This window comes from Astatotilapia calliptera, chromosome 3 (assembly GCF_900246225.1).
Source record: "Astatotilapia calliptera chromosome 3, fAstCal1.2, whole genome shotgun sequence".
Lineage (NCBI taxonomy): Eukaryota > Metazoa > Chordata > Actinopteri > Cichliformes > Cichlidae > Astatotilapia > Astatotilapia calliptera.
The window spans coordinates 2565692-2590896 of record NC_039304.1 but is presented as its reverse complement, the minus strand read 5'-3'; the positions used below and the strand labels follow the sequence as shown (position 1 = coordinate 2590896).

Here is a 25205-nt window from a genome sequence, read left to right as displayed (position 1 = left end):
TATGGTCAATAGTAACATATTCCAGTCATGAGTGATATCAGAAGTTTTTTCCACTGTATCATTTGGCATTCCCAATAATATAACATGATACCTTAATCAAAACGAAGCTACTATAGCACAGTTTTTCTTAATGCAAACATCAGTAACTCAAAATTAACAACCAACGGTTTAAATCTCAGTTCCACACTCGCCTGTGAAGCTACAGTCTCCTCCTCCAGTCTCTCTTATCCTCCTGCTCCTGCAAGAACAAAACAAAACAAAGCGAAGCATCCACCCTTCTCTTGCCGGCTGGGTGAATTGTTTGTTGGCATTTACTAATCCTAAAGTTGGTGCAGTCATTGTCTCAGTGTCAAGTCAGTCAAAACTTTCAGTCCGTCCATCACAGTCCAGTCACATGCATTCATTCACACACATTCATACCAGATGTTGCTGATAATGGAGTCTCCCGCGCGACCTATTCGAGCATCCATCACCAGCAAGATGACGTCATCATTTTAAAAGGAAAACAATTCCTTGTTTTTTCTTTTTGGACCGGATTGACTCGCTGCAATCCTTTTAGACTGAGGACTTCTCATGTGATCAGTGTTCCCTATAAGTGAATTTCTCCCAAGCCAATTACAATCATGGAGAAAAATACTTTGCAACTGTTTACAGTAATAATATTTTATAGCGCTTTCAGGCCTGGTTTAAAGAGCTGATTGTTAAATCATGAACTCGCAAAATATCACCACATCACCACTGGTGGATCTCAGATGTGTTTTTTCCTCAGTGCACTGTAACAAAAAGGAAAACAGACATAACAAACAAAATACTAATAAAAGTAACACAAACTAGGGCCCGTTGCAGACATGTCCAAGCATAAAACTATCCCTCTCTCGCTTACGAGAAAGAACACAAGCCAAAGCTCACTGATAAAATCAAGCTAGCGCTGAGCAAAACCAAACAATCAACCAGAAATTCACAGGAACATTTTGCTTCCTGCTGGGACAATATTGTGTGGGAATGAGAACCTCAGGTGCCGTAACACCTTTTGTTCCTCCTTGTATTAAAACTCAATCACAGAAAATGCCGTACTCCTAAAACTTACACCACTAATTCATCATTTTCACTCTGTGCCACTGTTCCTCCTCAGTGCTGTGTGTAAATCACAGCAAAGAATTCAGTCAAGGCCTTGAGCCATAAACAGACATCACGCACAGACATTGTTTTCATAACCAAACCGTTTTAAACCTTATTAACTCTACCTGAATGCCCTCTAGGTGACATATAACACATTCTAAGTAATCAATGGCTCCTCATAAAAATTATGTATTGGGATGTTTGTGTGCAGCATTTTGCATATCAGCATAAGCAAAGCATTCTTCATTGCATCAGTGTGTGTGTGTGTGTGTGTGTGTGTGTGTGTGTGTGTGTGCGTTGGTAAACATGTATTAGCTGGACATTTCGTCTGAATACACACCACACTAGAAGGACATTTTGAATTAACAGGACAGAGGCGGTGTCCTGCTAATTTTGACTGAAATCTAACAACGTAGAGTGGTTTCTATTGGTCCACTAACCCTAAAAAAACAAAAAAATCAAGATGTCGGTTTAATACATATAAACTTGATTTTGTGTTAAATCTGTGTATCACCAAGAGTGCCCCTGGTGGTAGCGTGTGTAATAGCAGGACCTCATGAATATTCACACATGTGTGAATAATAATGAGGCTTGTGTGTAGTTGTCCCGCCAATTCTTACACAGTCCTTCCAATTCACATGTGGGTTAGATAACTGGTAAATGTTCCAAAATGACCACACCAAATGAACCACTGTATGTTGAACTTAATTGTAATAAAAGCCTGCTTTACCTTGTTGGAAAGAAGACATATGAAGCTTTGCTTTTATATGAAACACTAAGGTTTTGTGTAATTATTCACAGTTATACTAAGTAAATACAGTTACGTACTTACAAAGTGGTATGAAAAAGTATTTGACTGATAAGTTATTTATTTTTTGGTTTGTTCTCTCATTTATCTGTTATCAGATTAGATGAAGAGAACCTGAGTGAATACAAATATAGGTTGTTTTCTATTATCTTATTTTTCAAGGGGAAATGCTTTCCTGGCCCTGTGTAAAGAGGATATTGCAATTCTAAAACAAATGTAAAAAAGAGTGACCTTTATTGGGTACACCTCGAACTGCTCGTTAACTACTCACTAATTGGGCAATCACATAGTGGCAACTCAATGCATTTAGGTGTCATGGTCCTGGGTCTCTCGACCCAGCATTTTGAGTTTGTGGTTATTTTTTATTCACTGTTTTAGGTCCTCTTGCCTTCACGTTTATCTGTGTTCCCTGGGTCTTGTGTTCACCCTTTCCCTTCACTGTGTGTTTTGTATTTATTGCTGTCTGTGTTTTGGTTTTTTGCTGCTCCATGCTTTGTTGTTCTGCTTTCTTAGTGTACAGTTTTGATTATTATTTTCCCATGTTTCGGTTATCATGGTTTGGTGTTCTGTCTCTGTGGCTGTATCCCAATTCAGGGTCTGCAGCCTTAAAATACGCAGCCTTAGCAGTCCACAAGGGCCGCGTACTCAAAGACCGCTAAGGTCGGAAGTGAGAGGCTTGTGAAATGGGACGGTCTAGGCTCCGTCGCACTGCTCAGGTTGCCTAGCAACCATGATACTCACCGCTGGAAACGTTTCTGTTGGATTGTGTGTCCACAGGTGTTTGTACTTTGCGTCACAATAAAATGACGGTAAAAGGCTCCACCCACTTCCTATCCATGTCTCACCATGCAACGACTACTGTGAATGGACTGGAGAAGTGTAGTGGCAGAGTCCTCCATCAGAAATAAGATATGTGTGTTGACTTTTTATTCTCCCTCAAAAATATTATGCCATGACGTGGCCCAGAGCAGCTCTGCTAACAGGTTATGGGCCCAGCACGCTTCCGCTGCGCAAGTTACCGGCAGGTGTTAAAAGTTTGGCACGATTGAGTGAGTAAGCGTTTTTGTGCATCATGAGCAGACGCACGGCAGAGTCGGGCAGTCGATATTCCCGTTTGCAATTTGATGGAGATGAAAGGAAATATGAGATATGGGAAACGAAGTTCCTTGGTCATCTCAGACTACAAGGTTTGAAAGATGTCATCTTAAAGGCTGAGGGTGATGAAGAAGCCGATGGTGAAGATGATGACAAAAATGCAGAAGCATATGCAGAGTTGATACAATTTCTGGATGACAAAAGTTTATCGTTAGTTATGAGAGATGCAGTTGATGACGGACGGAAGGCCCTAAAAATTTTGAGAGGTCATTATGCAGGAGTGGGCAAGCCAAGGATCATAAGTCTGTACACCGAACTCACTTCTCTCACAAATGAAAAGAATGAAAGTGTGACGGACTATATTATCCGAGCAGAAGCAATTATCACAGCGTTAAAAAATGCGGGTGAGTCACTAACTGATGGACTTCTGATCGCAATGATAATGAAAGGTCTACCAGAGACGTTTAAACCCCTGATTGTGCACGTTACACAGAGTGAAGCAAAAATCACATTTTCAGATTTTAAAGTAAAACTCAGAAGTTATGAAGAAACCGAGCGAATGCGTGTGGCTATAACTAATGACAACGTAATGAGGACAAAAGTGCAATCAGACCAGGATTCTACTTCATGGCGAGCAGATGACCGAAGATCAAAGAATAATGAGATTGTGTGTTTTAAATTTTCGACTAAAGGGACACACTGCAAGAACGTGCCGATCTAGAGTATGGTGCAGTTTTTGCCGGAGTAGTACACACAAAGATGCGACCTGTAGAAGGAAGCTAAGACGGGATGAAGCGAGAGGGGTCGTGGAGAAGGACTACGCGTTCAAGACGGGCTCCAAACCCCAGAGGGTCCCGGACGGCGGCCAAGAGATGCTGAATAACCAGCTATTGGTGGATACGGGAGCGACGTCACATATCTTCACGAAGATCGAGAGTTTTAAGACTTTTGATGACACATTTCAACCCGAGGCTCATTGTGTAGAGTTGGCTGACGGAAGGCGGAGCAGAGGAGCTGCAAAGCGGCGAGGAGATGCTGAGATAAGTATGATCGACAGTAAAGGACGCAGCCACAAGGTAACATTGAAACAAGCACTCTACATTCCATCGTTCCCACAGGACATTTTGTCAGTAAAAGCAGCTACTAGTAACGGAGCCACTGTGGTTTTCAAACACGGGGACAGTTTTCTTAAACATGTTGATGGAACAAAATTCCCTATATATGAACACGAGAGACTGTTCTTTATAAACACTGTGCAAGAGTTTGAAGATAAATGTAATGGATGTTTTGATATGCAAACGTGGCATGAAATCCTAGGACACTGTAATTATGAGGATGTTCAAAATCTGCAAAATGTCGTTGATGGAATGGAAATTAAGGGTAAAATCAACAAAAATATGCAATGTGAAGCCTGTATACAAGGGAAGTTTATTCAAACTAGGAACCAAGAACCGGATGAAAAGGCCAGGGCAGCATTAGAGTTGGTACATACGGATTTGGCTGGTCCGATTACGCCAAACTCTAAAGAAGGGTTTAAGTTTGTTTTGTCGTTTGTTGATGATTATTCAGGTGCAACATTTGTATATAATCTGAAACACAAAAGTGATACAACTCAAGCAACTGAAAGATTTATTGCAGATGTGGCGTCATATGGGAAAATCAAGTGCATTCGTTCTGATAATGGAACTGAATTTACAAGCAGTCAGTTCAGAGATTTATTAAGTAGACACGGCATTAGGCAGGAAACTTCAGCGCCATATTCGCCTCATCAAAACCGAACAGCAGAGAGGAACTGGCGTACACTTTTTGACATGGCGAGATGCATGTTAGTTGAGAGCGAATTGCCAAAGTCTTTATGGCCATATGCAGTACAAACCGCGGGAGTGATTAGGAACCGATGTTTTAACAAACGCACAGGTCAGACAGCGTATAAGATGTTAACTGGAAAAAGACCTGATCTTTCTAGAATGAAAAAATTCGGATCATTGTGCTATGCTTATAAACAAAATAGGGGAAAGCTGGATCCAAGATGCGACAAAGGTGTTTTCTTGGGATATGACAAAAATAGTCCAGCATATTTGATCTATTTCCCAAAAACCGGGAAGGTTGAAAAGCACAGATTGATAAAAATACTAAATCCCGCGACAATGGATCAACAAACACAGAGTGATCAGATGTATGAAGATGAGGTTTATGAATCCAGAAAAGATGGTGAACCCAAACAGACGAAGGATGAGGACATTCCAGATGGTAGTGAAAGCAGTCAAACTGAGTCCGAGGTTAAAACTGAGGATAAAGTAGATGCTGGAGCTACACGTTATCCATCCAGAATCAGAAAGAGACCTGATTATTTGAGTGATTATATCACGGATGTGAAAGAGTGTGAAAATGAACAGATGCAAACTAGTGTTGATTATTGCTACAGATTGTTGTGTGAAATACCCACATCATTTAGTGAAGCTATTGTGTCAAGTGAGTCAAAAGAATGGGAAAAAGCGATGAATGAAGAAATTCAATCCCTTAAGGAGAATGACACATTTACTTTAACCACTTTACCAGAGGGTAAGAAAGCAGTGGGGGGTAAATGGGTTTATGCCGTTAAAAAGAACTCAGACGGATCAGACAGATATAAAGCTCGATTTGTGGCTAAAGGTTTTAGTCAAACAAAAGGAGTTGATTATGAGGAGACTTTTTCACCGACTGCTAATTTATCGAGTGTGAGAGTTTTGATGCAGAAAGTGGTTCAGGATGATATGTTGGTTCACCAGATGGATGTAAAAACCGCCTATCTACACGCACCAATAAATGAAGAAATATATATACAACAACCAGAAGGTTTTGAGACAGAATCAAGTGAGACTAATAAACTGGTGTATAGACTAAAGAAATCACTTTATGGGCTGAAGCAATCGGGTCGTAACTGGAACCAAACCTTACATGACTATATTTGACACAGAGTTCACTCACATGAATTTCACTCACATGTGCTGTAGAAGTGATTTGATTTGAGAGTTCAAACTCACTGCTGTAATGGCTTATGATGATTAATATAATAACTATAATATTGGCCATATCATATTTACACTGACTTTAGTCTCATGAACAACATTAGCTAATTGTTATTTACTAGCTAATCTTAAATGACTGCAGTACAAATATGAAGGCCAACAATCATGTTTTACAGTCCTGTGGTCTCAGCCTCAGATACTTATTAAATCACACAAAGCTCGTGTAGAAACAAACACACAAACAAAATATGTTCTCTTTCATTTCTGTCAAACAAAACTGTATGAAACGTTTCCAGCGATTGGTGTTATGGTTGCTAGGCAACCTGGGCAGCGCGATGGAGGCTAGACCGTCCCATTTCACAAGCCTCTTACTTCCGGCCTTAGCGGTCTTTGAGTACGCAGCCTTTGAGGATCGTTGAGGCTGCGTACTTTAAGGCTGCAGACCCTGAATTGGGATACAGCCTTTGTCTCATGTCAGTGTTTTCAGTTTTGCTTCCTTGGTCTCGTTAGCCCTGATGTCTCCCACCAGTGTTCACCTCCTGCCTCTCATTCCCCTCGTTATGCCCTGTGTATTTTAGCCCTGTATTTTCTGTGCTCCCTGTCGCGTCGTAAACGGCACTAATCCTGTGCTGTGTGTCTCCCCGTGGATTAGTTTTGTATTGTCTCTTATTTTCCAACCAGCAATAAAGCTGCCGTTTTTGAGTTTCACTCCAGTCTTCCGAGAGTCTGCATTTTGGGTCCTTTTCCTCGTTCCTGCCTGCACACAGCTGAACTATGACATTTAGGTATGTAGACATGGTCTACATACATACCTGCATGTTAGACCTAATCCCGAACCAAACTATTTAAAGCGGTATTTCCTTTAATTGTTGCTCCAGTTTTGGATATAATGAATTTATTTTTAGAAAATGGATACGTACCATAGGATTTTAAGGTTGCTGTAATTAAACCTCTATTTAAGAAACCCTCTTTTAATCAAGACAACTTAATGAACTATAGACCTATATCTAATCTTCCCTTCATATCTAAAATTCTTGAGGTAATAGTTGCCAATCAGGTGTGTTAGCACTTAAACAATAACGACCTGTTTGAAGAGTTTCAATCTGGCTTTAGAGCTCATCATAGCACTGAAACAGCTCTGGTGAAAGTTACTAATGATATTCTCATGGCCTCAGATAATGGACTGGTGACCATTCTGGTTCTACTGGACCTCAGTGCTGTTTTTGACACATTCAATCACAATATTCTCATAGAAAGGTTTGAAAATGTTGCAGGGATCAAAGGAACAGCACTAGGCTGGTTTAAATCTTACTTGTCCAACAGACTCAAGGTTTGTTTACGTAAATGATAAATCCTCTTCAACCTCTATGGTTACTTGTGGCGTACACCACAGGGTTCTGTACTTGGACTGATCCTTTTTACTATATATATGTTCCCTATTGGTAAAATCATTAGACAGCATGGGATAAATTTCCATAGCTATGCACACCTAAATCCTGATGAACCTAATCAGTTATAAAGATTACGGGCATGCTTGGAAGACATAAAAACCTGGATGTCTTCAAACTTCCTCCTTTTGAATTCCGACAAGACAGAAGTTGTCTTTGGACCAGAAGCTCAGAAAAACAAATTACTTGGTCAGTCCCTTCATCTGGATGGCATTAAATTAGCCTCCAGTAATAAAGCAAAGAACCTCTGTGTTATTTTTTGACAAAGACATGTCATTTAGATCTGACATGAAAGAGGTTTCTAGGGTCTCCTCCTTCCACCTCCGTAATATTGCTAAAATTAGAAACATCCCATCCAGGAGTGATGCTGAAAAACTAGTTGATGCCTTTGTTACTTCAAGGCTGCATTACTATAACTCTTAACTATCAGGAAGTCCACATAATGCAACTAAAAGTCTTCAGCTGATCCAAAATGCTGCAGCCAGGGTTCTGATGAATATCAAAAGAACAGATGACATCTCCTCCCGTGTTTTAAATGCACTTTAGAACAGCACGCAGCAACACTACATATGAGCGAGCGGAGGGAGGCATGGGGTCTTCACAGAGCCCCACTCTCTGCCAGCCGTCAGGGCGGGGGGGCCTGAAGGTGGAATTGGCCATCTGATCGAGGCCTGGGTTGCAGCGGCCCCCTGCCACTGCGGAGCCGGGGACGGTCTGCTTGATTTCCACCTCAGGGAGGAGGGCAACATCTGGGTCTGGGTATGAGTTCCCCCTCCGGGGCAAGAATACCTGGACCTGGGATGTAGAGAATGTTTGGGGAGTGTGATTGTGTGTACAGTGTCCATTTATGTCTGTGTCCACGTTGGGTGAGGGCCGAGTGTTTGTGGTTGTGTGTATGAGGGTGGGAAGGTATGTTTGTGTCTGCCGTACACATCACCACAAACAACACCACAAGCAGAGCACAAGTTTTAAGCCAGCGTGGTGTGATTATAGATGCCGTGCAGGTGGGTCCATCTCACATGCAGCGGCATCGCAGAACACGCCCCGCCACATACCCTCTTCCCCCGACTAAGACCGAGGAGCCACCTCCCCCCCCCCCCCCCCCCCCCTCCATGAGCAAGCGAGGGAATAGGCCTGGAGCATCAGCGCCCCAGCCCAGCCACGGGGAAGTGACTACCTGGGCGTTCGCCTGTAGATCTAGCGGCGCTGGTGACGAGGTGGTTCCAGGGACCGCCCACGCTTCCAGCGGCACCCCCATCCCGCTAGCGCACCAGCCTGTGGCTCACCTGAGCCGGTCGTTCCCTCGCGCTGTCCAACAATTACAATAATTATACGGTTGCTGTAACAGATTGTAGATACAATGCAGGTGAGTCCATCTCACCTGCAGCAGCATCCCAGACCAGCCACAATAATAAAGATTTTTCTATTTCATTATAAACTTTGTCCTAATTATGTCATGAGTTTTTACTATTTAAAAAGAAAAAGAAAGCATCACAAAAACACTTAAGGTCATGAAAATTAATTGTATTGCTGCAATACTTAAATATCTGTGGTCTAATCTATTTTTATTCACCAATCTCATTGTAGCAATAATATGCCTTTTTGGTCCAAGTTAATTATTTGAATTTTAAAACTCTTTTAGCCAAATAACTTTGAAGTTGTTACTAAAACTCATCATCCCCATTTACTACTTTTGTTTCATTCTTTAAAAATTTAGAAGCATAAATATCAGTCTTTTGGAAAAATTACATTTTATACAGTATTATTAAGTCTACATATTCCAAGTGAGTTATGTCAGAATCCACTAGAGCAATTTAACTCTATTACATCATAGCATTCTATTTGCAAGAATCCCAGTGTTAATCCACTGTTCTTGGCCAATGATATCCACTCCTCAGCACTATGGGGGCGCTAATGTACATCTACGCTGGTTGCCAACCACCATGAACATTTAAAGAGCAGAAGAAGAAGAAGAGGACACTAAAGAGTTCAGGTGCACGACATGAGGATTTAATGAGACAGCTTTTATCTTACTGCTTTCGTGGAAGATCAGGTGAGAACCATACAAATTCCCTTACACATGATGTTTATATAAATATATTCATCCAATAAAGCAAAGTAATATAGGTTATTATATTACGTTCGGATACACCAAAGCATCTAATTTTTGACAGTTTAGCTAGCCAGCATGCTAGTAGCAAAAGTTTGACATTCTGTTGCTGTTGGTTTGATTAATTTTGGTTTTAGCATCACAAAACTTGTGGTTTTAAAACTAGTGAGATCTGTTTTCAGAAAATATTTTACAAATGAAACAAAAACTGTAGGACAAATATGCTTATTGTTCAACCATACTAAATCATTATTTTAATTTATAACTTTAAGAAATATAAAAGGTTAAGGAAATGTGGATATGAAAATTAACTCATTAAGATTTGCAGTAACCTTAGACCAAATAAAATATACGAAACAGAACTTCCACAGGTAGGGCATGCAGCCTCTGACACACAGTGATACAAGATAGGAGGAACACAGATATTTGGAACCTTTAGGGGAGCTCTCCCCAACATAAATAGATTTTTCGATCTGTTTATTTCTATGTCTACGTACATTTTGTAGTATAATGTGTTATTTCTAAAGTCATTAATACCTGATCTTTGCAGGGGATGGCGGCAACAAGGCCACGGAGAGCTAAAATAAATCCCATACAAGATGCTAGGTATTACTGCTCCTTAGGTGAAGACAAGGCAGGATTTGATGTGAGGTATATTGATTCATTTAAAGGTGAGTTGATTCCAAAGAATGCAGTCAGCTTCTCAAAATAGAAATTTTTATGTTTTTTGTAGTTTTTTTGTAGCATACCATGCATGAGAAAATTAATAATCACGAATATAATTATACTTGTTTTATTATTATTATTATTATTATATTTCTATTTTTTCCTTGTCTTTCCCCAAGGAATTATGAACATGTTACATGTTCCAAAATAAATAATACAATATAATCAAATAAAAAACATATTTAAAAACAAGAAGGATTTTAATTAAATGGTTTATAGTTTATTGCCCAATTTGTTTTTGATGTGTGTCTTTAGGTCGCGGTGTGTTCAGCTGTCGGTCATTTCAAAAGGGAGATTTTCTTTTTGAGTACAGAGGACAAATCATAACTAAAGAGGAACAAGAAAACCGAATGAAACTTTACCATGATGCACTCAAGGTTTTCATATTTGATTTCAAGTTCAATGGAAAACAGTTATGGTATGTAACTGCTTTGATAAAGGATAAAATACATGAGGTTTACAAATTATAATATTCAAATAATATTTTGAATTGAATATTAAAATGTTATTCAGACGTTCTACAACCTAATATACTTAATGACTTTCTTTACAGAGTGTAATTGTTATTGTATACTTTTTGTTTTAGTGTTGATGCTACCAGAGAGGACGGCTCACTTGGCAGACTTGTAAATGACGATAATGTGAATCCAAACAGTAAAATGACAGTTACCAGAGTGGATGGAAGGCCCCATCTCTGTTTGTTTGCAATCAAAGATATTGGTCCAGGAGAAGAAATCACCTATAACTATGGTGATTCCAACTGGCCATGGAGAAGCAAGGTATAATGTAAATAGTACAGTATAAGTATAAATAGTATTAAATGAATAAAGGCTATACTGAAAAGTATGCATACACACACGGGTCCTGTGTAATACTCAACTGGACAGGTCCAGACATTAGGAGGACTGTATTCATCTTGGCTAGACCCAAAGACTGCCATTCATTATTCATGCTTCTTCCTTAGAAATCCAACATGGTGGCATCTCAGGCTGTGGATGAGAATGCAGCCAGTTCCTCTCCTAACGACGCAACAAAGGTAAATTGGAGTTTCAGTGTCAGATTGTTTTAGTTGTAGACTGAGGTGCTAGTTATTAGGCAGTATTGAGGTATGTGGGTCCTTGGTTATCTTGACCAAGTAAGATGCACGCATTAGGAGGACTGAGATTTGAAACAGGAAGTATAAACAACTGAGTTCTACCTACAAGTGCGCCCACACACACGGGTCCTGTGTATTACTCAACTGGACAGGTCCAGACATTAGGAGGACTGTATTCATCTTGGCTAGACCCAAAGACTGCCATTCATTATTCATGCTTCTTCCTTAGAAATCCAACATGGTGCCATCTCAGGCTGTGGATGAGAATGCAGCCAGTTCCTCTCCTAACGACACAACAAAGGTAAATTGGAGTTTCAGTGTCAGATTGTTTTAGTTGTAGACTGAGGTGCTAGTTATTAGGCAGTATTGAGGTATGTGGGTCCTTGGTTATCTTGACCAAGTAAGATGCACGCATTAGGAGGACTGAGATTTGAAACAGGAAGTATAAACAACTGAGTTCTACCTACAAGTGCGCCCACACACACGGGTCCTGTGTATTACTCAACTGGACAGGTCCAGACATTAGGAGGACTGAGTTTAGAAATGAATTCAGATCAATGAGAGTTACTCTGGCAATTGTGCATACACACACGGGTCCTGTGTATTACTCAACTGGACAGGTCCAGACATTAGGAGGACTGTATTCATCTTGGCTAGACCCAAAGACTGCCATTCATTATTCACGCTTCTTCCTTAGAAATCCAACATGGTGCCATCTCAGGCTGTGGATGAGAATGCAGCCAGTTCCTCTCCTAACGACACAACAAAGGTAAATTGGAGTTTCAGTGTCAGATTGTTTTAGTTGTAGACTGAGGTGCTAGTTATTAGGCAGTATTGAGGTATGTGGGTCCTTGGTTATCTTGACCAAGTAAGATGCACGCATTAGGAGGACTGAGATTTGAAACAGGAAGTATAAACAACTGAGTTCTACCTACAAGTGCGCCCACACACACGGGTCCTGTGTATTACTCAACTGGACAGGTCCAGACATTAGGAGGACCGAGTTTAGAAATGAATTCAGATCAATGAGAGTTACTCTGGCAATTGTGCATACACACACGGGTCCTGTGTATTACTCAACTGGACAGGTCCAGACATTAGGAGGACTGTATTCATCTTGGCTAGACCCAAAGACTGCCATTCATTATTCACGCTTCTTCCTTAGAAATCCAACATGGTGCCATCTCAGGCTGTGGATGAGAATGCAGCCAGTTCCTCTCCTAACGACACAACAAAGGTAAATTGGAGTTTCAGTGTCAGATTGTTTTAGTTGTAGACTGAGGTGCTAGTTATTAGGCAGTATTGAGGTATGTGGGTCCTTGGTTATCTTGACCAAGTAAGATGCACGCATTAGGAGGACTGGGATTTGAAACAGGAAGTATAAACAACTGAGTTCTACCTACAAGTGCGCCCACACACACGGGTCCTGTGTATTACTCAACTGGACAGGTCCAGACATTAGGAGGACCGAGCTTCGAAATGAATTCAGATCAATGAGAGTTACTCTGGCAATTGTGCATACACACACGGGTCCTGTGTATTACTCAACTGGACAGGTCCAGACATTAGGAGGACTGTATTCATCTTGGCTAGACCCAAAGACTGCCATTCATTATTCATGCTTCTTCCTTAGAAATCCAACATGGTGGCATCTCAGGCTGTGGATGAGAATGCAGCCAGTTCCTCTCCTAACGACGCAACAAAGGTAAATTGGAGTTTCAGTGTCAGATTGTTTTAGTTGTAGACTGAGGTGCTAGTTATTAGGCAGTATTGAGGTATGTGGGTCCTTGGTTATCTTGACCAAGTAAGATGCACGCATTAGGAGGACTGAGATTTGAAACAGGAAGTATAAACAACTGAGTTCTACCTACAAGTGCGCCCACACACACGGGTCCTGTGTATTACTCAACTGGACAGGTCCAGACATTAGGAGGACTGAGTTTAGAAATGAATTCAGATCAATGAGAGTTACTCTGGCAATTGTGCATACACACACGGGTCCTGTGTAATACTCAACTGGACAGGTCTAGACATTAGGAGGACTGTATTCATCTTGGCTAGACCCAAAGACTGCCATTCATTATTCACGCTTCTTCTTTAGAAATCCAACATGGTGGCATCTCAGGCTGTGGATGAGAATGCAGCCAGTTCCTCTCCTAACGACGCAACAAAGGTAAATTGGAGTTTCAGTGTCAGATTGTTTTAGTTGTAGACTGAGGTGCTAGTTATTAGGCAGTATTGAGGTATGTGGGTCCTTGGTTATCTTGACCAAGTAAGATGCACGCATTAGGAGGACTGAGATTTGAAACAAGAAGTATGAAACCCCAACCCTAAATCTGGTTTGCATAAAGACGTAGTTCTCGGCTTGGTTGAAATGAACTCTGATGTAGTTAGATCGCATATTTGAATTTCAGCTGATCAAGGAGCAAGAATGAAGCTTACTATAGGAAGGAGCATGTAAATACAACCGAAACAATCGCTAAACTCTTTCCTGTTAATGCTAAGCACATTTATGTAACATTGTTGTGTAAAGGCCATCCATTATGTCTTGATGGATTCATGACTTCATGATTTAATTATACTTTTTTACACTCCCAGTCAAAACTTTGGACACATCTTCTCATTTCAGAAAGAACAAATTGTAAGTCTAATCTTTTTTGGGTGTTGTGGGACCACAATGAATTTTCTTTTCATGTAGGTTTTGTAATATATACCATAATATAAAACCTAGAAGAACAAATTGTTTTGAAAATTGATCTATATACAGCAGGTATTTTTCCCTTTAAATTTTGCATTGCAAAAGTTACAAAAATTGATTTAATAGTTTTAGTAACACTTGAACCTGTTTTGTTTTTTTTTGTTTTTTTTCTTCCGTCCTTAACTCCTTTTTAAAGAGGAACCAAAACAACTATTTGGTTGTGATATTTTACATCACAAAAGTATGAATTTTGTTTTTGATTACACTGTTTTTTTTTTTTTGTTTTTTTTTACCAAACAGGACTGCGATCATGATCTAGTCCCTGACGAAATGTCAAGTTTAGAAAAATGTTTTGCATGTGGAGGACCTTTTTCGCCTCTGAAATGGAGTGGTGTGAGATGTGAAGGTAATTATTTAATTATGGAAGGTTGGGTACATTAGAATATCTTAAATATGATCCATAAGGAACACTATAAAAACTAATCCATAAGTAAATATGATATATGTTCATAATGAACCTTTTACATCTGCACTTTTTACATATTTACTTACCATGTCATTATTAAAGCTGCTATACCCAATTTGCAAAAACAAGTTAGCTTAACATATTTTTTTTCATGTTCATAACAACATTTTAACAAAGCATAGCTATAAATGTTGTTTGGAGATTAAAGAAAAAAAAATGAAGTGGTTCTGTTGCATTTGTCTAAAACCATCAGCCAATAACATGGCTCAGTCCAGAAAAACGATAGAACAGTCTTTCCTGACTCCTTAAATTCTACATTAACATGGCTCCACCACACTATGCACTGGCCTGTTTAGCAGCAAAGCACACCAGGGGGTGTGGCCTATGGATAATATCCAATGGGAGGGGGGAGCCTTCTTGACTGTGTTTATGCTTCCATCTAGCCTGTTTTTTTAAATTGGGGAAAGCGGCTTTAACTACCTTTCTTTTATTAACTTAATTTTTCTCTGTCTAGTTTGCTACCAGTCCTGGCACAAAAGATGTTATGTTAGCCACAAGGTGAACCTCACTGAACCTCTTCCAGAGGTAAGTGTTTTTGCAGAATTCTTCTCAGTAAAATATGTAAGGTAAACAAAGTCTTACTTTGTGTTTTTGATTGTTATTAGGTCTTTAGTGAAGATAGTTCAAGTGAGGGGGCTTCATCAGAAGGGGAATATGTGCCAGATTCTATAGCTGACTCAGACAGCTCATGGGACAACAAATCAGAGCCTTTAAATATAAGTTGCAAACAAGTACAGAACTCTGAGATCTCCAGCAGTCAATCTGCTTGCAAAACGAAAAGACCTCGCCTAGAAAGTTTTTTAGAGAGAGTAGGACAAAGAATTTCAGAAGATGCCGAATCAATATCTGAAGATGGAATTGGCACAAGACAGCTCGACGTATCAGGGGTTATTGCCACAGCAGAAAAGTCTGATGCTGAAGGCATTGTTGATGACTCTAATACTACGGCTGAAGATTCCTTAAAAACATCCTCCTCACTAAGAAACAAAACATACTGCTACATTTGTGGAAAACTACAGACAAAGTTTACACGTCATTTAAAAACTCATGAGAAATCACATGCAGATGTTGCTCGAGTTTTAAGTCTTCCCAAGAAGTCCAAAGACCGTTTGAAAATGCTTTCTAAGCTGCGAAACAAAGGAAACCACAGACATAACTCGGAGGTCATCGCAAGTGGGATTGGATCATTAAAAACCAGACGCACATCAAAAAAACCCTACAAAGGAAAAGACTATATTCACTGCATTTATTGCGAGGCATTATATCTTAAAAGAGATCTTTGGAGACATGTTCGTAAATGTTCTTCAAAACCAGTGGAGGCCAATTCAGAGGGGGGACGAAAAAAGGTCTTGTCCCTGGCCTGTATGAGTGAGTCAGCTCTGTGTCAGCAAGTTTCCCCCGGTGTTTGGAAGATATTAGCTGTCATGAAAGATGATGAAATAACTTCTACTGTGCGAAGTGACTTCTCTATTCTTCAGCTTGCTCAATCATTCTTTAACAAACATGGGAAAGATCCCACCAAATTTGACTACATTCGCCAGACACTCCGAGAATGTGGAAGACTTCTGCTCACACTTCGGAAAGAATGCTCAATACACACTTTTGAGGATGCTGTAAGACCTGCAAATTTCAATGTGGTTATCAAAGCTGTTAAGAAGGTGTGTGGGTATGATGAAGAAAAGAACTGCTACTCGACTCCAAGCCTTGCTTTAAAGTTGGGACACTCACTGCAGAAAGTCTGTGATATTATACATTGCAGAGCACTGATGGCAGAAGACAGTGCACTGATAAAGTCAACCCAGAGTTTCAAAACCCTTTATGCTACAAAGTGGTCAGAACTCATCTCCCATACTGCATTAACCACACTAAACGAGCGGCACTTCAACAAGCCTTCCACACTTCCTTTCACAGAAGATGTTCAGCGTCTTCATAGACATCTGGAGAAGACTACAGAACAAGCACTGAAGGACTTGGAAGAGCATAGTTCACCAAAATCATACAGTGAACTTTGTAAAGCTACCATGGCAAATGTAATACTATTTAACAGGAGAAGAGGGGGAGAAATTTCAAAGATGACACTGAATGGCTTCCAGGAGAGAGACACTAGTACCCTGCACAAGGATGTTGCAATTGGACTGACAAAATTTGAACTTTACCTTTGTCAACACTTCAGTCGTGTAGAATTGAGGGGTAAACGAGGACGCAAGGTTGCAGTGCTACTTTCACCAGACATGGTGAATGCCATAACACGGCTGACAGAGAAAAGACAAGACTGTGGTGTTCTGGCAGAAAACATATTCCTGTTTGCCAGACCTCATTGTCTGACTCCCTACAGAGGACAGGACTGTTTGAGGATTTATGCGACTGAATGTGGGGCTGAAAACCCTGAACACCTACGTTCAACGCAGTTGCGCAAACATGTCGCAACTTTGTCTCAGATCTTAAACCTCAAGAATCACGAGTTAGACCAAGTTGCCAACTTCCTAGGTCATGATATTCGTGTTCATCGCGAATATTATAGACTTCCAGAGGCTACTACCCAGCTTGCCAAAATATCCAAACTACTGATTGCCATGGAGAAAGGGTCTCTCAAAAGCCTTCAAGGCAAAACACTTGAAGAGATTGAAATCGAAGGTAAAGTGGTGTTAAGGTTAAGAATTATACACGTTTCCTGCACTATAACCTTATAATTCATTAAGACAATCTTTTATTTTGTTAGATAACCTACAGTTGACAGATTCAAGTGAAGAAAGTGAGGTCGGAGCGGAGCGTGAGGAGGTCGGAGCGGAGCGTGAGGAGGTCGGAGCGGAGCGTGAGGAGGTCGGAGCGGAGCGTGAGGAGGTCGGAGCGGAGCGTGAGGAGGTCGGAGCGGAGCGTGAGGAGGTCGGAGCGGAGCGTGAGGAGGTCGGAGCGGAGCGTGAGGAGGTCGGAGCGGAGCGTGAGGTCAATGAAGGAAATCTTGTATATCCACAGATTGGTAAGTACAATGTGATTAGTCTCAACTTTGTTCAATTTATGAAATCACATGACTAATAGACTTTATTACAGATTCTATAGATACTAGAATGATGAAGAAAGTTGTCAAGGAACCTCCAGGTATGTGTTTGTCATCATTTATTGAAGCTTTTACCTTTGTAACTACTTCCTAGACACTTTTGCTATCTTTGCTATCTTTATGTAAAAAAAAAAAGATAATTCATTACTATCATTTTTCCAGTGATTTTTACCTTTGTCCAAATGGTAATTTAAAGAAAGTCAAGGATCTTTCTAAAGACCAGCTCAACAGAATAGAAAGGTCAGTTTTGGAGGATGGTCAGGTAGGAAATGCTAGTTTGAACAGGTGATTTTGAGCTGTGATTTAAAGTTCTAGAGAGAATCTAATGAGCAGAGGAAGTTCCAGAGGGTGCAATTAGCAGTGGCAAAGGATTGTACCCTCAGATTTATGATTTTGATGATGGGGGTAACGAGGTTAGTGTTAGCAGTGTTGTGGGAGAGTGACAGTAAAGACAATCCCTCAGGGTGGCGGGGGCGAGGTTGTTGAAGGCTTAAAAGTTGATTAGGAGTTTGCACTCAATACTATAGTCAGTGTGCAGCCAGTAATGTTCTTTTTAGGATGTGGTGATATAGTCTCTAGAGTGAGTGCAGTAGAGTAAGGGGGCAGCAGAGTTCTTAATAGATTGCAGTTCTTGGAGGTGAGTTTGGGGAAAGCAAAGATGCTGGGATTCTTTTTGAGGGTGGAGAGAATGGATAGGATTAGGAAGAACAATATCATTGGGACTGCACATGTTGGAAAAAATGTCTACATTGTTCTACATTGGCCAGGTTGAGGTTGTGTTGGGCATGTGCAAACAAGGGACAGTGAGGAAGGTTTGTTGAAGGATGTTAGAAAGGAAGCTGCCCTGCAGGAGACAGAAGGAGATGAGATTAATCAAGAGAGATGAAAATAGTTGGTGTGTGGAGGGCTGATCTACTACTCTTTATTTACCTGGTTTGCGCTTCTGAAGTATTCCCTCTACGCTCTCATCCTCTTTCTACAGTAAATCAGTGGTGAGTGGAAAGTTGACCAGTCACCGGAGTAGTGATGGGTCGTTCGCGAACGAAATGGCTCTTAGAGCTGGTTCTTTGAAGTGAACGATGCGAGCCGGCTCCTTATTGGGAGCCGTGGATTTTTTTTTTTTACTTTCTCTTGCCCTCTCTCTCACTTTTTTCGCTGCACGTCTGCCTTGTGTTTGCGCTGAGTAGAGACGGGAGGGGCGCAAACAGAGCCTTGCGTTTGCACCCCTCCCGCCTCTGAGCAGAGGGAGGAGCTAGGGGCGGTAGTTACACTCGCAACAGCAGTAGCACACGAAAAGAGCAGCAGGGAGAGAGAGAGAAAGAGAGCCGGGAGCAACAACAAGAGACAATGTCGTCACATTAGAAAGGTGGAGTAAAGAAAATGAGTGACACCAAGAAAAGAAGCAAAATCTAGAACCATTTAAATTTTACTGACAATACATAGGCAGAGTGTAGAGTCTGCAAGAAAAGGATATCATATAGAGCCGGTGCACGGGCACCTGAAAACTGTCCACTCATCAGTGCGATGGGAAGATAAAACACAGTGAATTAAGTGTGATATAAGTGAAGCTGCCAGTGTGTCTACCCACTGAGCTGAGCACTGGGCACTTGGTATTTTTAAATTTAAAGTTTAAATTTTAAAAGTTAAATTGTAAATGGTAGGTTTTTGTATTTTATAATTTATTTTTTAAATTTTATGTGGAGTGAATAAATAAAAGCAGATTTATATAATGAACATATATACATAGAAAACACGTTTTTAAACATTAGTAATTCATTTTGTGCATAATTTTATATTGTTGTTAATAATAAATGAATGAAAGCAACAAAATAACCTGAAGAGCCGGTTCGGGAGCCGAAAGAGCCGGCTCTTTTTAGTGAGCCGAGCCGAGAGAGCCGGATCTCTAAAAAGAGCCGGAAATCCCATCACTACACCGGAGTCTTGTTTGGAGAAAAATTCAGCCTTGTATCTTTTAATATCAGCTGTAATAGCTCTAGCCATATTCCACATTCACATGTGTCACCTTAAACTAAAAGTCATAGTTGCGACTCTGGATTTATCTTAGAAACCATATTCAAGATTTCAAGGTCCATTAGTTGCTTGACCACATTCAGGAGCATTTGACATTACATTATAAGAGATTTAATACAACAAATATATGCTTACTGTTTTGTTTTGTTTTTCAGCACAAAGTAAAAATGGAGCGGGTAAGGTCATTGAACCCAACAGAATACTAAACAAGGAGATGAAGCCAAGCAGTAAGAAGAAAACAAATGAACAATCTGGTAAATGGTGACATGCATACAAAAGTCACTTAAGCACAAATGTAAACTTCATGCATTTTTGAACCCAGTTATCCACACCACCCAAGCCAGTATGGTGACTATGCTCATCTTTCTGCCAGGGACCGTACCATAATTCTACAACTTGGTTAGACAATTATATTAACCTACTTGGTAAGGTAAAACATAAATCACATTCAATGTGGAACAATACCTTGTATTAAGTAATGGGATAAATGTTTAAATTACTTTCCCTATGCCTGTTTTAATCTGTAATACATTTAAATACTTATCATTTTCAAAACAGCAATGCACCAAAACAATTAATAAACAAAGCAATGAGAACATATTATGATTTGGGTTTTTAATTTTGAGGATTCCTCAACCATTGGGCTTCTACATTATCTCCATACTCTGAACATCATCTTATTCCCATAGGCAGAATCTGGATAATATTGGAAAATTTGGGCTGGTTTGGCTAATTGTGGGCTGTAACCTGAACGTCTTGAAGAAAATTATGTTCACTGAAAAAACCTGAAGGCCCACCTCATGGTCAGGCAGGGTCCACCCTTGTTTTTAAATAAACATTTGAGTCAGACAGTTATATATGAAATGTTTGAGTATATGTTATACATTTCAAATTATTACAATATCATGCTATACATGTTTTTTGTTGTATAACGGTGTGTGGAATAAAATGCTCTCCATCCATAGTGATTTGCCATAGCTATTTATTGGAATTCTGACTTAATGTGGGCTACCTTTCAGAATTTTACATTTAAATAAATGTATTCATCCATTGTAATAAGTATTTAAACAGTCAGCATTACAGGATTTATACCAAAGAAACACTGTTACAACAAATTCACCTTAAAGGGGACATATTATGCAAAACCCACTTTTTTTTGTTGCTTTTGTATGTATATTTGGTTATGAATTGCCTCCCGACTCCTTAAGTGTAGGTTTTCAACAACTAAAAAAGGAGCTCTTTTAGGTCCCAGGTAGTGTATTTTGCACAATCCAGCATAATCACAGCCTCAGCACCTGTCCTCGTGGACAATGCAAAGGCCGTCTTTGGGCTGTGTAGACTAAACACTAACTGTTCTTAGCAGGGCTGTAAAACTAGTGCATGCAGAACTCAATTCTTCGGCTTATTTGAAGGAAGCCGATTATCGCCATTATATTTTTGCATCCTACAACCATGTCAACTCACACAATTGAGCATAATACGTCCCCTTTAATTTAAAAATTGTTTAAAAAGTAGTTTGTTTACATTTATTTTTTTCTGCTTCTAGCTTCTCTGGAAAATGCAAGGAGGGTCAAAAAGCATCCTTGGTCTCCCACGGAGGTTGCTGCGATAATGAAGTATTTTGGCGAACATATCAAAAAAGGAAAACTGGCCACTATTATCGAATGCCAGCAATGCAAAACTGCAGAAGATCCTGCTCTGGCTGGTCGTTCTATTCAAAACATCAGAGATTTTGTGAGGAATCGGGGCGTGTCGTTGAAGAAAAAAGAAAATCCTATGTAGAGGAGTCTACATAACTCCAAAGTACTTCTTGGAGGAGTTACAAAAGATATTTTGTATGTTTTGGTTTCTCATTTATTTATTTTAGAATTTTACTATTAGAAGATTGGTAAATTCATTTTGTTGACACTGTTTTAGTGCATCTGATCTAAGAGGACATATAATTTTATATTGCCAGTTATTTTCATTTCTGTTAACAAAACAATCCTGTTTTTGTAAAATGCACTCAATTTGTTCCTTTTATTCACCTGTTGCCCTTTTAATACACACAAAATACATGTTTGTGTATGTGTATGGCCTTTGTCCTGTTAATAAAGTTAGCCCTGACAATTACTGTTCATGTCAGGGGGAGGAGCCAAGTTACCTAATTAGTGTTGTCCTCTTATTACACCATGTTGTCAGGTTCTTATATTTTGAGTTCTGGTGTGTTTTTCACAATTTTGAAGTGAGATTTGTGTTGTACAACTCAAATGGGATTTTTAAAGATGCACTTCATCTATCTAGCACAAGCGGAAAGGGGGGTCCGTTTAGTGTTGCAAAAATCTTGTTTGAAAAAATTGTCCTTCCAATTCACCTTTACCAGTATGTGTGTGTGTGTGTGTGTTCATCACTTTCCTGTTCTGGTGTTCTGGGTAAACCACGGCCTGAAGCATGCCCTGGGGTCCTGCCCTCCTCCTTTTCAGTCTGTTTGCGACCATTGCTGCTGCTGCTGCTGCTCAAAGTTCAGTCCGTCCTGGTTCTGACCCCAATTGGGGCAGTCCTTTCTCCAGTGTCCCTGCTCACCGCAGGTGAAACCTGCATCTTCTTCTGTGTTTTTTGTCCATTCTGAGGTGCCTTCTGACCTCAGTTACTCCTCCTGTCTCGGTCCCGCCCTTTTTGCTGCCCGATGATCATTGTTGGTCCGTCACTGTCCTGCACAGTTTTAATGCAGAGTTATCAAGGTCAGCATTCTTTTGCTCGGCCTTACTTTTCATTCGGGCTTGGCGGGCGTCTCGTCACAGCTCTGTCAGCTGAAGCTGACTGAGAATTTTCCCCCGTGTAGTGAAACGGGCCTTGGGTTTAGTGCTCTCCGTCTCGGCTGCATGAGATCACATTCCTGCAGCACTGTTGACATTTTCAGGTCGTTGTTGTGGGTCCAGCTGTTGCAGCATTTGGTCAGTGTCACGTAGAGGGGAGAGCAGGAGTCCAGTTCAGCCTCGGCTTTCAGGGCCGCAAAGCAGCCTGTAATTAAATATGTAGAGAAAAAACAAAAACAGAACAAAACAAACGAAAAACAAAAACAAACGAACAGGAAAATGATGTTGTGTTGGCTGTGTCATTCAGAGAGGGGAGAAACACCGGGACCAGGCCCTGTGTCAGCCTTCTCTCCCCCTTTTTTTGTTTTTTCTCACCATATAATCCAATCATGACCCGCCAAGCTGACAGGACAACACAGGTACATATTAAAATTCTTAAGATCATGTTTAAAAGCCCAAAAATGGACTTTTCTTTCATTCAGAAATCACTTGTATTAATCAATCAGCAGAAAACATGTCACAATTTGACTCTTTTTACCACTAAATTTGTTGTGTCTTGCCTGGTTGGTCAGACCAGTGTTTCTTTTTTCTTTTTTGTTAAATTGTTGTCCTGCAACCCAGAGAGTTTCTTTGTCAGTAATGTATAAACTTTATTATTTAACAACAGAAGTATGTTAAGTTTCGCAGCTTTAAACTTGTTGGAAAATCTTCACATGTTCATGAGTGTAAGCTGTTTCTTCATTGCATGTGTGTGCATTTTGTAGGCAGGCAGGTTAATTTTAACTTTTTCTCAAACTAGGCGTTACCTTAAAAGGAGCCTTTCTCTCACATTACTCTGCTTGTGTGTGCTTTTGTTTCACCTTTTGTTGTGATGCTCCGGACGCCTTCCCAACCTCCACAAGTCCGTTGGCCCGAAAATTCAACCGAATTTCATGTGCTCTTAAAACCTTCATTCCTCCTCTAATTCTCTCCTCGCTGCTGTCTGTTTCACAGCTGCTGATTCGTGCTGGGTGTGGTTCCCATTACCTATAATTTTGGTTCGGCCGCTGTGCTTGTGGGGGCAGTTGGTCCAGGTCCGCAGCTTCCTGTATTAACACACTAAGAGATTTATTTAATTTCATTTTCATCACTGTTAAACAGATAAGCAGGCAACACGCCTACCTTGACAGCGTAAACTGCACGCCAGTCTCCCAACACATTCCTCTCTCTATAATTCTCCACTACACACCTCTTACCATCTCTCTTTTTATTCTTATTTTTCTTATTACACCACAGAGTAATACACCCAATTATGCCCGTCTATCTCTATGTGGCTCCAAATTCCCTCTTTATTTAATTTCACACTCGTCAGGGGACAGGCACACAACAATTTCAACCACTGAAACGAGGAATTCAACCTTTTTATATTTCACCTATGATAGAACTCAACCTTAGATGTAAAAGCATTCTCTTGTTCTATTCCAGAATAAATGTGAACCTGTGATTACACGGCCGTTCCAGAGTTATTCTGCAGCTATGCGGGAGTCCTCAGTTCCCAAGTTGCCATCTTGGCATCCAGACGCCGCTGGGCCTGGCCGCGCGTCCACGACCAGGAGGGTCGCCACACCTTGAACAAATTAGTTTCCACAGGTACACCAGGCGTCAACCTTAGATCTTAAAGCATCCTCTTCGCACTAATGTCCTCCTATTCAAACACATCAACCGTCACTGTGACTGTGTTCACACTTCACACCCAGAAACACACTCAGAGTGCGCTTTGCACACACTCACCCACAGTGAGACACACAGAGAGCGCTCCTCATCAGCAGAAATTTGCACAGAAACCTCTGAGCTCAACTGTTAGAATTCTTTTGAAACACAACAACCAAAGACCAAATACCCCTGTCTCTGCGTTATGACCGCCACAACGGGGCAAAATCGCATCATAAAAGTGATGCCTGCGTCCCCTGAAGTTATACCCGACACCATAAACCAGGTTTTGCTCTATGTACTTCTTGGCAAGTAAAATTTTACTTTATTTTACGGCCGCAGCCCTTATGACTCGACAGACACCATAAACCACCGTCAAACCTCTATTCAATGTACTGAAACCAGCACCAACCACGACTGCACTTCACGGCCGTACCACCGGAACACGCCGTATCATAAACCAAAACCTACGGACGTGTTGCGCTTTTGGCGTTGCCAGCGTTTAACTACACCGTGAGCCAGCATCTGCTTTTCCTTAAACAACTTCTATTTCATAGCCGGCAGGAGCAAGGACTTAACAGTAACCATAAACAAACTTCAAAACCTCGACTTCAATGTACTGAACTTATGGCCGCGTCTCCAGAAGAAATTCTAATGTATTATTGCTACAGAGGCCAGTTTTAGACTAAGTTAAATGTGGAAGGTAAAGTGGGCTGCAACTAGTCCAACGTAGTATGTTATTAGTATCTCGGTAGAAGCAGTTTATTTAACACACTGGAATTTAGCCTCAACTTATGTTGTTAGTATCTTGCGCCAAAAACCAGACACCGACAAATTAATGTGAAAATACGTGTAACTCAGCGAACAGATTAATTTGGAAAGCCCAATATGCACATTTGGTATAATACAACAGGCTGTGCTTACCTTTTTATTTTTGGACCGGTCCTCTGTTCACCTCGCCCCACGATCTCACCAAAGGCCAAATCTGCACCTCCTCAGCA

The 25205-nt window shown here is 40.6% G+C and overlaps 1 protein-coding gene across 1 annotated transcript; it reads left to right on the top strand.

The window, feature by feature from the left end:
* The first annotated feature begins 9470 nt into the window (after positions 1 to 9470).
* LOC113011466 (uncharacterized) lies at positions 9471 to 22073 on the top strand. Its single transcript, XM_026151021.1, has 17 exons — positions 9471 to 9531; positions 10139 to 10259; positions 10570 to 10732; positions 10901 to 11093; positions 11279 to 11350; positions 11640 to 11711; positions 12108 to 12179; positions 12576 to 12647; positions 13044 to 13115; positions 13512 to 13583; positions 14409 to 14514; positions 15089 to 15159; positions 15240 to 17268; positions 17354 to 17611; positions 17683 to 17730; positions 19876 to 19974; positions 21267 to 22073. Exons 2-17 carry the CDS (start codon positions 10142 to 10144, stop codon positions 21500 to 21502), a joined length of 3753 nt encoding a protein of 1250 aa, XP_026006806.1. The 5' UTR covers positions 9471 to 9531; positions 10139 to 10141; the 3' UTR covers positions 21503 to 22073.
* Positions 22074 to 25205: the final 3132 nt, after the last annotated feature.

Bases quoted from the DNA above. Each gene is read 5' to 3' on its own strand.
- LOC113011466 (XM_026151021.1), top strand. From the start codon at position 10,142: ATGGCGGCAACAAGGCCACGGAGAGCTAAAATAAATCCCATACAAGAT. The intron at 11,351-11,639 runs GTAAATTGGAGT...CTTCTTCCTTAG, and splicing joins CTCCTAACGACGCAACAAAG to AAATCCAACATGGTGCCATC. The intron at 17,612-17,682 runs GTAAGTACAATG...ACTTTATTACAG, and splicing joins TCTTGTATATCCACAGATTG to ATTCTATAGATACTAGAATG.